Source organism: Lycium ferocissimum, chromosome 8, assembly GCF_029784015.1.
Source record: "Lycium ferocissimum isolate CSIRO_LF1 chromosome 8, AGI_CSIRO_Lferr_CH_V1, whole genome shotgun sequence".
Taxonomy (NCBI): Eukaryota; Viridiplantae; Streptophyta; class Magnoliopsida; order Solanales; family Solanaceae; genus Lycium; species Lycium ferocissimum.
The window spans coordinates 16,767,054-16,781,479 of record NC_081349.1 but is presented as its reverse complement, the minus strand read 5'-3'; the positions used below and the strand labels follow the sequence as shown (position 1 = coordinate 16,781,479).

Genomic DNA, 14,426 nt, shown 5'->3' with positions numbered 1-14,426 from the left:
TAATAGAAGAGACCCTTCTCATTACAAATTCAAGAGTCGGGATGGAACAACAATTTATCACCACAAGTTCTGCTATGTTATGCTATAAGTTTCTTGTTGTTTTAAGCCATGTATCTTTCTCTGTTAATAAGTCTACATATGTATATCAATGCACAATAAAAACGGTCGAAAAAGATTGGTGAACACCAAACGAACAAAATACCGATTAATTCTTTCATTCGATTTTCAAACTTAATCCTCATCAACAAACGATAATGGGATAATGTTCTCAACAAAACTGCTAACATGTATTAATATAAAATGATTAGGGAACACCAAAGTAGATGGGGCACTAATAAAGCTAGTTGTTGCTAACACTACATGTTCTCTCTTGTAACTCCTTTCTGCTTCAACTTTCAAGGTGGAAACCTTCTCCGAATTTGGATCATCAGAGTTATATTTCATAAAAATCTTTTTGACCTCATCTGATTTCAAGTGGCACTTTTCATATCTCTCGCCGAAGGGCAAATACTGAACCAGCTTTTTCCGCAATGTAGCTGGCTTCATAATATTCCTGTATTAATCCCAATCTTCTCCTCTATGAAGTCGAAGTACTTGATACAATTGGTAATTGAATTTGCCCTCCAATAAAGTATCCCATTGAGGGAAACACAGTCCCTACTAAAATTACCGGGAGAAGATGTTTGAGGGATTGATTCTATTTCTCTCCAGGAGTTGGTTCCTAGCGTTAGAATCTCCATCTTTAGCCGACCACTGAAGTTAAAAACATGAAGCAATTTGTATTTTTCCATGACTGAATCAAATCCGAGAAACCAATAATGATTGTGCCCATACCAATTTGTCAGAGAGGACGGCAAAGCTTTGGTCTCCCCAGTGGTGACATTGTACAAGTAAACCTGAGACATATCTTCACAAAAACAAACAACAAGGCCGTTGCAATGATTTGAGCAGATATTGATCTTCAATCTTGTGTCTGAATCATGATGAGGCGCGAGTTGTAAAGAAAAAAATTCTAGTTCACATGCTCTTGGGTGAATGGTCCGAACAACACACAGTTCAAATAAAAGGTGGATGGCTGAGGGACCGCGGGCATGCGAATGAACAATGTGGGACTTGACAAAGTTGGCATCGTGTCGTATCAAAGCATTCCAAGCCTTAAGAACACACTTGAATTGCATCAGAGACTTGGCGGGGAGCCATGTGAGTATCTCGAATACTATATCATCTCCAAGTTGAAGTCTTGATCTTTTTGTGGTAGTAATTTCAAACTGCACATCTTTTTAGTGATTCGTTCCCGTTGCTGCTAAGAAGAAGAAATTAACCTAAATATCAATTGCGTATTGCTACAAGGATTTCTAATTGTTCAATAATAGTAGGAACCTACATATAATGGAGGAAGAAAATAATATTTACCCAAACAAAATATTGCCATTCGTAATATACGGTACCATTTTGAGTTCAACTAAAAGATGTATTTGAGTTCAACTTGAAAATAATGAGCGCTTCCCCAAAATGGGCCCTACACGGCTCCAATCTAGATATAATCGGGCTCCAATGCGGGTATCGGACACCAGGTGGGAAACCCAAAAAAAAAAAATGTATTCTTTGAAGGTCAAAGGTGCAAATATATCCCTCTACTTTGCAATTTAGAACAGATATACACCTCGTTAAAAAAGTGGTGCATATATATGTCTGTCGTTATACAAATAGTGCGAATATACCCTTTTCACTAAAGATTTTTTTTTCAAAAAAAAATATTTAGCTTATTTTTTATTAAAAAAAATGTCAGGTGGCTTCAAAAGAATAAGCCTACCCATTTATTTTTAGTAGACTTAGTTTTTTAAGGGCAACTTACATAAATAACTACCTTTTAGGAGCAATTAACTACCTTTAACATGTATTTTGACTGTATTTGATTTTGACTGTATTTGAATGTATTTGAGCTAATTGAATGTATGACAAGAAGCCAAATACATATGAGATATGCTAATTAAATGTATGGCAAGAAGCTAAATACATATGAGATACAAGACACATGAGCCAAATACATATGACAAAATACACTCAAATACAAGGAAAAAAAGCTGTGAAAAATATGTAAGAAAATTAATGTGGTCAGATGCGTTCGAACTTGCGCGGGCAGGGGCAGAGCCCTCACCCAATAACCACTCCAACCACGGACGCTTGATGTATCACATAGCTACGAAATGTAATTGTTGCAAAAGGTAGTTATTATCAATAATTACCTCTTAGAATAAGCTATACCAAGTAATTTTTCCTTTTTTTAAAAGCAACATGGTAATTTTCTTTTCTAGTGGTCTGGTCCAGTTCGTTTGTGAAAATATTTTGTGACTTTAAAAAAATAAGTCTACCTAGTTTTTTTAAAAGAACCAGACCCGACCCACCAGAAAAAAATTTACCACGTGGCCTTAGACAAATAAATCTACTCAAAAAAATGGCCAGTCTTATTTTTTCAAAGCAACGTGACATTTTTTAAATTAAAACATAAGTTAAATATATTTTTTTTAAAAAATTGTTAGCAAAAAGGATGTATTTGTACCATTTGTGTAACGTCAGGAGTATATATGCATCACTTTTTTAATGAGAAGTATATCTGCTCTAATTCGCAAAGTTGAAGTGTACATTTGCGCCTTTTCCCTTCTTTAAATAGTATAATAATTTATTGATAACAAAAATGAGAAATGACTAAAATGGTGCCTTATGTTTTGGATAGATATAATCATATATTGATAAAAATGAGTCCATTTGCTCATTGAAAATAGTTGAAAAGCATTTCAAGAACTGATTTCAAAAACAAGTGTTTACATATTTGGATAGAAGTGTTGAAATTGATAAGCTGTTGGGTGTTTTGGTAAAATGCGTTAATTAGCAATTTTTCTGTTAAAATGATTGAAAAGTGCTTAAAAGCTATTTACGCAAAATATAAATTTGAAAGTCTTTTTTACATGAAAAATGATAAATGGCATAAATGCAACGAAAATATAAGTTAACCAATTTTTGAGATTGCGAAAAAAAATTATAAGTTAAGAGTAACCAACTTTTGAATTTTTAGGGACTTTTGACTTATATGAACTTTTGGTACTTAACAATTAATGAGTTGATAAGTCAAAGAAATGCTTATAAGCTTCTCAGCCATGCGACGACACCACTCACCATTTGATTAATTTGAGAAAGTAAGATATAATGATATGGTATTACTCTAATGCCTTCTTTGATTTTATCTTCCGAAGTTGATTGGTTTCTATCTTTGAAGAAAATAGAATTGTCGTAATCAAACAAAATTGCATGATAGCTAGTCATCGTTTTTTTTTTTCACTTTCCTAAATTTTTCTTGAGGTTGCAAGCCAGATTTTTTCTCCACGTTGGTCTTTTGACATAATATAGCCTGCAGGCAGGGGCGGATTTAAGTAGGTCCGAGGGGTGTCACGTGATACTGCTTCGTCGAATTTTTTAACTAGATATCCATATATAAAAAATAAATAAAACAAACTTAAAGGTCAAATTAATAAAGTGACACTGCTTCTACACAAAGTTGTGCTATGTGTTGGTTAGGTGCTCCAATTTTGGGGCTGAGGTCGCAAGTTCAAACTCCCTCAAACTCACTTTTTTGCTTACATTTATAATTTAAATCCTAAAAGCAAATTTTAATTTAAATCCTATATCATTTCCTACTCTAATTCTACACTAAATTTATTAATATGATTTGAGTTGTTACATCGTGACACTACTTATGAAAAATCCTGCGTACACCACTGCCTGCAGGCAATCGTTATTTTCCATACTTGATCAAAAGAGTTAGATCAAAAGGTAGTCTTATACAATCACAAACTCTTAATATTGATCTCAAAATCAATTCTTACTATTTACAAACGACTTCTTTAAGAAAAACATACACAAAATATCTCAATCAAACTTATCAACAAGAGCGCGTACTTAACCCCTAACTAGAGAGAAAATTAATATAGTTGAACAACAATTTCATTGTTCAACTTGCGATGGAAGGCTTGAAAAAATAAATCCTCCCAACACATATATACAACTAATTTAAAATTCCTAGCATGCACTTACATTTATCTTCATCATCTTAATTTTCATCTTAGACTTTTGAATCTCCTTCTTCTTCCTCTTCTTTTTCTTGCAAAAGTGGAACTTTCTCATCAGAAGTTGTAGTTGGTAACGTGCTACCCTTAATGTTTTTACTTGTTTCATCTTCTTTGAGTTGTCCCCAGAGTGTAGTGTAATAACCCATTCCACATACAATTGCACTAAACATGCTGCAATATTCATCATTACAACCGTGTTAGGAAAGAACAATAATATAATATTGTTTATTTGCCATTTCCAAGCTTGTATATCCTTGGTTTAACTTAACATGAGTTTAAGTTTTATACAAGTGAGTCACATCAACCAAAGGGTATCTACAGGTAAACTGATCATGCTAATTGTTTTAAGATATGTTACCTCATACCTGCAACATTAATAGTTAAAGATGGCCTTGGTGGTAAACTAATCATGCTAACTTTTTTCCTTGACGGTCTTTTTAACATGTGCTTCGTAATAGGTAATTACTTGTCTTATCATTCAGATTACTAGTCTCACTTATTATGGACGATTACTTGCAATTATCTTTTATATGACCTGATAGTGTGAATTCTTAGAAGTAAAACTATTTTATTTAATCTCTTGCTATCTCTTTCACTATAAAATTAAAGAGGGAAATCAAAGAACAAGAAAAAAGGGATGAAACCTGCCTTCCATAGTGAAAAGTATCAGCAAAAAGTAAACAGCCACAAGTGCTAGCTGTTGGAATTCCCACTGGCTTGAAATATAGAGGATATGAAGGTCCTTTCAATCGCGTGCACCACATCTGGACGCTGGTACGTATTAAACTGCTGAAAATTGCCTATTTTTTAAGAAGAAAAAGAACTTGCATGTTAGTAATTAATATACTATAGTTTAGCCTCGGTTGTTATTGACTAAAAAATACATAAGATTTTGAAAATTTGTGTAGCTTACGGTTAAAACAATAACAAGAAGCTCCGTGTTAAGCTTGAGTCTCCAAGCGTTGAGATCTTTTTCCATCCACAGAGCAAATATTGCTGATTGTATCGTCCCAAATAAAGTATAAAGAAACACTATTTTCATCATCTGTGGATACTTTCTGATAGTTCCAGCCTGACCAAAAAAAATATATATACAAGTAAATATACACTGCAATACAAAGTGTGTTTGATATGACGAGAAGTCATTTTTTCATAAAAACAAAAACAAGTTCTATAGAAACTAATTTACCGAAAAATATTATTCAATGTTCAGTTTGTTAGTGGAAAATATTTTACAATAAAAGAACATATTAAAAATTAATACTATAATGCTATTAGCAAATCGAAGAGTGTTTTGATAAAAAATTTGAGCAGTAAAGATTAATGATGGTATCTATTTGTTAATTAAAGCAAGTACTATCAAGTTAAAAGTTAATTAGATAGTTGTACCGAAAATGACTTCCACCTATAAGCGAGGAACGTCATTTTCTCCGACTTAATGAAAAAAAAAATTTAGACATCAGAAAATAATTTTTCGGCTGGAAAAAAAATATTTTCTTGAAAAATGGCTTTTGTCGTACTAATAACTATACAAATTTTCATTCGATGGCTAAAGAAATAGGCAAAAATGAGGAAAGAAAACAAGTAAAATTAAAGAATGATAGAGTATAATTAATTACCTGAATAATATTCCATATACAAAGAGTAAATGAAGCTGCTGCAAATAAGTAGCAACCAAGAACCCAATTCTCATGTGTTGAAGTGAAGACAAGAAGGCGTGGCCTGGCTAGCTGAAGGAATAAGGGGGAGTATTGCTTCACCACTGGACCTTTATAGTAAGTCATTGCCATTCCACCCATTATTGATATTACTGTTCCAATAATTCTTGCTTGGCTTTCTTGGCTCTTCAAATTAATTCTTGTTTTCCTGAAAAAAATGATGTTGCTAATTAAGCATAGTGATTAATAATGTATAATTTCCTAAAAATGTCAAATATTGATGATGCAATGAATGTTTACGCATCACTTAAAAGCGAGAAATTCTATTTAATAACATTGATTGGTAATCTAAAATAAGTGACAAGTACTAGTAGATTCATTATCTTAACGGTGCATATAACTTAGATACAAAAAATATAAAGTGGAGAATGAATGCAAAAAAGTAAAAGATATTTACTTATCTCACTGTTCATTATGGATGTCTACTTATAGATATTTTTTGGTTGGTCTGATAATATAATTAAAATTCGTTTAAAGACGGTAAATCGTTTTCAGGATATATTAGTTGCAATCATGGGGCCAACGCCCAAGCGTTTGTAGTGACATATTACGGGACACATGTTTTAGATATAGAACATATTGCAATTTGCATCTACTAGGAAATATTATCTACTTTGTTCGCAGTGGCAGACTCAAGATTCAATTTTATTGGATGCTCATCTTAAAATCAATAAAAAATATATTGCTTTGGGTAGGATTCAAATTCGGCTCCTTCATGACTTAGCCTAAAGCCTACAACCTTTTAACCAGAGCAATAAGATCTTTTATTGCTTCCTGAGTGTTATTTATTATTTTGCATCAAATTTTAATATTTTTTATATGTCTACATAAAGTATCTGCTACGCTTAATAAGTGCTCGAGCACCAAAAATTAATACATGGGTCCGCCCCTGTCTGTTCGCGCTGTGGTGTTGAAAAAGTTTCTCAACAATCTAACATCTGGACTTTTTCGGAGAATAAGAAATTTTTAGCATATATCTATTTAATAATGATGAGTTTACTAGTGGATCATAATCACGCTACCAAATATTTCGAGATTGAGAGGCTGAAATTATTGGTGTTTTTTCTATTTCTAGCCAAAAATATTTAGAAGGATCTATCTGCAAAACTAGCGGCACGTCATACCAACCTATTACATCAACTAATTAATTGCTACCTCTAAATATAATACTCCCTCAATTTACATTAGTTTGACTGAACACAACATTTTTTAAAAATAATTAAAGTTTTATAGTCCTGAAAAATTTTCATAACATTTGTTTGGTGTCTATAAATATTTAAAACTTTTGATTTTGAATATGTCATAACAGTTTTGTAACAATAAAAATATGTTATTAATGATAAAATTGTAAAATAGGAAGTTAAAGTTAAATTATTTTTCTAAATTTAAAAAAGAGGTCCCATTCTTTTGAAGACTAATAGTAGTAAGAGAATAGTGTCAATTTTAGAGAAGGGAAATCAAATTTCCCTCTCTCCTTTGGTATATATATGGCCCATATATCAAGTTGGAGTCAAATATATTGACGCCTTAGATATATACACACACGGTTTCTGAATCTAACCGATTGATGCCCCACTTCTAACATCATCCACAAGTTTCTTTCTCTCTCTCTCTTTCTACATCATCTTTTGTCAATTCTCCTATTCTTTTTCCATCTTCAAGTGGCAAGAAATTAAAGGATATTCTCACTAGAAAATATTAACAAAGGTGGGAGCAAATCATTTTCTTTTGTCCAAGACTCTAGTATCTAGTTTCCAAGATTCCAATCCACACAAGCCATATAAAATAATTAAATAATAAAGAAGGTTTAAGAAAGAACCTGAGGAATATAGCGAGAATAAAAGTGAAAGCTGGAATCATGTTGGCTGCTCCACATGCTACAATTGGTGAACTGTAACTTAGTCCAGCAAATGCAAGGTTCTGAGCAATTGAAACCCTGTAAACACAACGTAAATCAAAGTTGTTATCACATTATTCAAGTGATGTTATATTCAACATATCAAGATAAGTGGCTAAATATTAATCCTTATGTTCCAACTTAATTATATGAAATGTTTTTGTTATTATGTTTCTAAAAGAAAAATAACTTTTTATATTAAGAAACAATTTACGTTTAAACTTTCCATTTTTACCTTTAATGAGAATATTTCTATATCCCCATAAATATTTAAGGCTTGTTTTAGATTATAAGTTTCAAAAAACTTTTTTTTTTCTTAAATTTTGTGTCCAATTATAAAATAAAATGGATCTAGGGCCAGGGGCGGAGGGAGGAAGGGCCAAGGAGTTCATCTTTGGTGGAAAATTACACTGCTTATACATGGTTAATTTTTTATTTTATGTATACATAGTAGACGTTGAACTCCCTTTCACTTCTTCGTGTGTTTACTTTTTCATATTTTGAACCCCCTTAGTGAAAATCCTGACTCCGCCATTGTCTAGGGCCTAACTCAACCCCAAAAACTAGCTCATGAGGGAAGGATTGTCCAAGTTCATATAAGGAGACCACACAACTCTTTTTCATCCGATGTAAGATTCTTAACACCCCACCTCACATCTAGCGCTGGACATCTGGAGCGTGGACAGTTTAATATGGGGGACCCAACATCGGTAAACAAGAATCGAGATGGTCCTACTCGATACCATGTAAAGAATGGATCTTGAGGCCTAACTCAACCCAACCCTAAAAGCTATCTCACGAGGGGAGGATTGTCAAGATCATATAAGGAGACCACTTATCCCTTATAACGCCGATGTGGGACTCTCCAAACACCCCCTCACGCACAGTCTTTGAACATCTGACGTGTGGACAATTTTAATATGAGGCCCCCAACATCGAGAAATGATAATTGAGATGGGTCCTACTCTGATATCATATTAAAAAAAAATTGGGTCTAACTTAACCCTAAAAACTAACTCAGAAAGAAAGGAAGTCCATATAAGAAGAACACTCAAACACGCCACATAAATTGATCAGACAGAAACACTCAAACACGCTACATAAATTGATCAAACGGAAAGTAAGTAATGTTATTAATCAGATGGTGATGCACCTTTCTACAATGGGTTATTGACCTGAGTCTTTTTGACACTATACATGTGTATATATATGTGCACGCTCATTCACAAAAAACATAAAATTTGTAAAAAAAACTAACGTCAAAGTCCATAATTTCAAAAGTGCGATAAATTCAGTCCTCAAATATTGAACTCATGAAGTTTAAATGTTGAATCTGCCTCTACTATAATAATCATTGTAATTAGTTCTTATGCAAAATAATTGACCTAGCAAAGAGAAAAGAGAAAGAAAGAAAGAAGAACTAACCCAACAAGACCAAGGAGAAATACCCGGATAAGTATCGGGAAAGTAAACAATGGCGCTTGTATCCTGCAACAAGTAAAAAAGTAAATTAACACAAATTATACATATTCTCTACAACGTGTTTAGCTTTGTAGAAGAAATAACATCAAAAATAAAAAAGATGGTGATGAAATCTTACTTGTCTCTTCGATGGTAGAGATATGAATAAGGAAGAAGAATAATTGAGCTAAGAGCATTGGTATAAACCACAAACACAAAAGAACTCATCCCTAATCTTGACATGGCTGTACTTGCCATAATAGTCAAGAAAATAGTTACAATTTCTGTTATCACCATGCCTGTGCATGGCAAAATATCTTCTACTATAGCCTTTACACCCATATTATTATCTCTTATCCTCTTCTTTCTCTCTATCTCTCTGTATTTATTTAGCTTATTAGATTAGTGTTTATAGGTGTCTCTCATTTATGAAGAAAAGGCAATGAGAATTATTCTATATACAAACATAACAAGTTAACGTTTCATATAAAGGTTAAGCTACTTTAGAAGGGAACGAGCAACTCGAATAGTGACCCATGAAGGACACAACAATTAATAATATAATAATACTATAGTCTCTTGCTATTGGTCCTACGTGGACTATTTTTACACGTATTAAACCATGATCATATTGTCCAAAGTTATTATGGACCCGCAAGGTTTGTCTTTGTGGTTCACATTAATCATGGTCCTACAAGATATTTTTTCCCAACTCCATTAGGCATCTTCAGTTACACCTCACGATTCCAACATAATTCTTTATTACAAAGCCTTTTTTTCACCCAGGAATGAGAAAGGATATGATGATTGTAGTAATAATTTATCGAGAAATATATATATTTTACTTTATAATCCATTTGTCCTCATTTATACAATGTAATGTTGTTGTTTTTTCTTTTTCTTTTTTTTTTTTCTTTTTTTTTTTTTGCAATGGTTAAAGAAGAGTTTCTTTGGGGAATAGTCTTTTTTTGGGGAATAGTCTTTGAAAAAAATCATATTCAAATTTGAGGTTCAAATAATGGATCATTTTGATAAACAAACACTTATTTGAAATAATCTAAAAATATAATTTCAAATTTTTGAAACTTCAAATTCCTTTTGCATTATGAATTAGTGAGGAAATGCGAACAACTACATAAGTCATCAGGTGTGTAGGTTAATGGAAAATCTTCCCATTCTTCCTAATTGAAGTGAACATGTAGCTAAGAACAGCGTTCAAATCCTGATTAATTGTTCTTTTATGTTGTTGTTGACTTTATGACTTACTTATAGTTAAGCCCGTCAACCGGTTCGGTTGAACCGGTTAAAACCGGAACCGGACCGGTAAAAACCGGAACCGGTAGAACCGGTTAACCGGTTCCGGTTAACCGTTAATTTTTTTACCGGTCCGGTTCCCATTTTTTTGAAACCGGAACCGGACCGGTTTAACCGGTTAAATTAAAAAAAAAAAAAAAAAAAAAATTAATAGCCGTTGGGCTGGGCAAAATTGGACCGTTGGCAACGGTCCATTTGCAAAAATGGCCGTTGCCAAACGGTCAAATACTTAATTTTTGGCCCCCCCAACCCCCCAAACTTTTTTTTTTAACACTTTAACCCATCCCTCACCCCTATATAAACCCTTCTTCATTTTCATTTTAATTCACACCAATTCACTCTTCTCTTTCTCTCAAATCTCAATCTCTCAATTATAGTTACTTTGCAATAATTAGTCACTTTATATTTCTCTCAAATAAATATTAAAGTCTTATTATAGTTTCAATTATTAATTTTGCAATTATAATATTGTTGGTGGAGTTGGTGATTTTTGCAACAATCCGAAGTAACTTTGGTGGATTTGCAATTCTAGCCGCCTTCACTTTGTTGGAAATTAATCCGACAATTTGGTACCTTCGTTCCAACTCTATCTTTATTTTTCGCAATTTAATTCTAGCAATTTATTTTTCGCAATTTAATTCTAGCAATTTAATTTGTTGTGATTTATTTGATTGTGATTTAAATTAATTCTATTTAATAATGTCAAAGAGATTAAGACGTGGTGCCGGTAGTAGTAGTGGTATTGTTAGGCGTGGGCTTAATGAGGAAACATTTGTGGAAGAAACACCTAATTTAGGTATTGATGTTGGAGGAAATAATCCACTTTTAGGTCATGAGGCAATGCAACAACATTTTACCGACACTTTTAATGAAGACTTAGATGATGATGATGAAACACAACCCCCCGAAAATCCCATAGGAGATACATGTCCTGCACAATCACATACACAAGACAAACCGCCTAGACCTCGTAAGCCAACACTAAAGTTTGGAAATTTATGACTAAGAATAGGAAAACCAATCACCTACATGTACCCTATGTGGACAAGTATTTAGTTTTAAGCAAGGAGCTGGTAAGGATGGTGGAACGGGTACACTAAATGGTCATATGAGAACCAAACATATGGATGTTTGGGGAGAGCAAACGGGTTCAAATGTAGGGGGGATTCAAATGACGATAGACCCACGAACCCGTAGGAATTTTAAGTATGACAAGAAAAAAAGAGCGTGTAGAAATAGCTAAAATGGTAGCTTATGATTGTTTACCATTTTCCTTTCCATCGGGTATGGGGTTTGTTACTTACATTCAACGTTGTTATAATCCGTTATTTGAGGGTATTCCTAGAAGTACTTGTAGAGCCGATGTTATAGATTTGTTTAAAAAATATAGATTTTATTTGTGCCATGTATTTAATTCTTTAAATTGTAATGTTTGTCTTACCGCTGATTTGGGTCTTAGTCTTAACAAGTTAGATTTTTTTGCTATTACATGTCATTGGGTTGATGGCAACTGGGTTATGCAAAAAAAGAATTATAACTTTTTTATATGATGAAGGAAAAGGTCGTCACGATGGAAAATTTCTAGCGGATTCAATGACTACTATTATGAGATTTTTTAACATTTATAGAAAAACACTTTGTAATGCTTTAGATAATGCTTCTAATAATACAAAGGCGATTGGTCTTTTAAAGAGAGAATTAAACCCTCCGCTAAAAAATATTTTTCATGTGAGATGTAGTTGTCACATTTTAAATTTAATTGTTAAAGATGGTCTTGACTTTTTTGACGATTCTATTCAAAAAGTTAGAAATGCGGTTGTGTTTCTTTTTGTAATGCTAATAGGGGAAGAATTAGAGATTTTAAGAATGCTTGTGTGGAAAATAACCTTAGACCTAGGAAAATTCAAGTAGAAATTGAGACTAGGTGGAACTACACTTACATTATGCTACAACAAGCATATGAGTATAGGATTCCCATACAACAAATTCACAACAAATATAATACTGATAGTGATGATTGGTTAAATTTTTCGCATTGGGAAGATGTTAAAGAATGTGTTGAGCTCTTAGAAAATTTTTATAATGCAACTCTTGCTTTTTCTAGACAATTCTATCCCACGGTAACCGAAATTTTAGCCTACTTAGCGGAAATAGCTAGAGTTTTACAAGAGTATAAACATAAACCCGGTTATCAAGTGTCTATTTTTGAAATGATAATCAAATTTAAGAAGTATTTTTTTCCCATCCCAACTTTATTTATATTGGGTTCTCTTTTAAATCCTTGTTTAAAAATGTCTTATACTAAAAATTTGGTTGGTCAAATTTATACATTTTTAGAAATTGAAGCGGGAGTTCAACCATCTTTAGCTGAAGCCGAACTCGCTATTGATGATGAGTTTAGAAAAAAATTTACTCATTATTGTAGTTTGGAAGAACGTGCTACACCCGTTGCTCCACGCCCTACTACTTCTCAGAGTAGCAAAAAGGGCTTGTCGGGTCTAAAAGTTTTACATTCACAGCCAACTTCTTCTTCTAGTGCAAACTTTGATGAATATAACTTTTATTTGATGCGGCCAAATGTGGATATCAAGGAACCGGATGACTTGGACGTCTTAGCATGGTGGAAGAAGTACAAGGCAAGTTATCCGATACTCTCAAGAATGGCTCGAGATATCCTTACGGTTCAAGTATCAACCGTGGCTTCGGAGAGCGCATTTAGCCAAGGAAGACGGCAAATTGGAGACCATAGACATTCATTATCCGGCTTTAGCTTGCAAGTACTAGTGTGCATTCGCGATTGGATTAGATCGGAGCGACGCAACCAAAACTTAGAAGCGGAGGAAGGCGAAGAGGAAGAAATTGAAGATTTGATAGCTAGTGGACCGGACCAAATGGAAGACTTTGAAGATATTTCCATGATCGAATATAATGTGGAGGAAATTAACGAAATGGTTCAAAATTGGTGATTTTATTATTCGACTATTTCTAATTTTCTATACTACTCATGTATTATTTGTAAGTTAAAAAAAACTACAACTTACAAATAAATGTTATCCAAGAATGAATAAAATATATGGCTCATTGAGCTTTCTTCTATTTACTTGTGTTCATATTTTTACTTTTATAAAGTTAGGACTATACCTAAAATATACTAAGAATATACTTAAATTAAAAACTAGAAAGTTATATACTTGAAAAATAACTAAAATATACTAAGAATATACTTATAATATATAGTACATATATAACTTAAACATATATATATATATATATATATATAAGTTATAAGTATATATAGTATATAACTTAAACACACACACACACATATATATATATATATATTAAGTTATACATATATATAAGTTATATATAACTTAAACATATTTATATATATTAAGTTATATAACCTAAGTATACTGATACTGTTATAACCCGTATTTTTTGCCTTTGGGAATCTCGGGGTTTTCGAGACAAGTTAAGGACAATGTAGTGTATTGATCTTGTTTGGTTCATAAGTTGGTTATGGAAAATTTAGACGTGGAAGTATTGGAAAAGTCTAAGGGCAAAATTGGAATTTTGGAAAATGGTTTCATGAATTACCAAAGTATGGGCTAAGGAAATTGGGCTTGGAAAATTGAGAAAAAAATAAAAGGAGCAAGCTTGGCCCAACCCATAGGGTGGCCGGCCATGCTTGGAAATTTAAAGAAAAAAAAAGATCCAAGCCCAAGCTAATTAGTCATGTGACTTGGTCATGTGGCAACTTGTTTAAAGGAGCAAGAATTCATTAGCTCTCTAGAATTTTCAAGACAAGGCAAGAAGGAGAAAACAAGAGAAAAACTTGGGAGCAACATAAAGGCCATTCGGCCAAGTTGAAGGAAAACCAACCCTCCAAATTTTGATTCCAAAAATTAT

The 14,426-nt window shown here is 32.9% G+C and overlaps 1 protein-coding gene across 2 annotated transcripts; it reads right to left on the bottom strand.

Annotated features, from left to right (window-relative positions):
- Positions 1 to 3,821: 3,821 nt before the first annotated feature.
- On the bottom strand, positions 3,822 to 9,660 carry LOC132067376 (WAT1-related protein At1g70260-like). Of its 2 annotated transcripts, none has more exons than XM_059460581.1 (7): positions 9,340 to 9,660; positions 9,165 to 9,227; positions 7,662 to 7,778; positions 5,744 to 5,990; positions 5,038 to 5,196; positions 4,773 to 4,924; positions 3,822 to 4,295 (listed from the first exon to the last, which is right to left on the bottom strand). In XM_059460581.1, exons 1-7 carry the CDS (start codon positions 9,540 to 9,542, stop codon positions 4,118 to 4,120), a joined length of 1,119 nt encoding a protein of 372 aa, XP_059316564.1. In that variant the 5' UTR covers positions 9,543 to 9,660; the 3' UTR covers positions 3,822 to 4,117. The 2 variants fall into 2 exon arrangements, with proteins under 2 accessions (XP_059316564.1, XP_059316565.1); XM_059460582.1 differs by having other exon boundaries at positions 9,188 to 9,227; positions 9,340 to 9,537.
- Between the last annotated feature and the right edge of the window lie 4,766 nt (positions 9,661 to 14,426).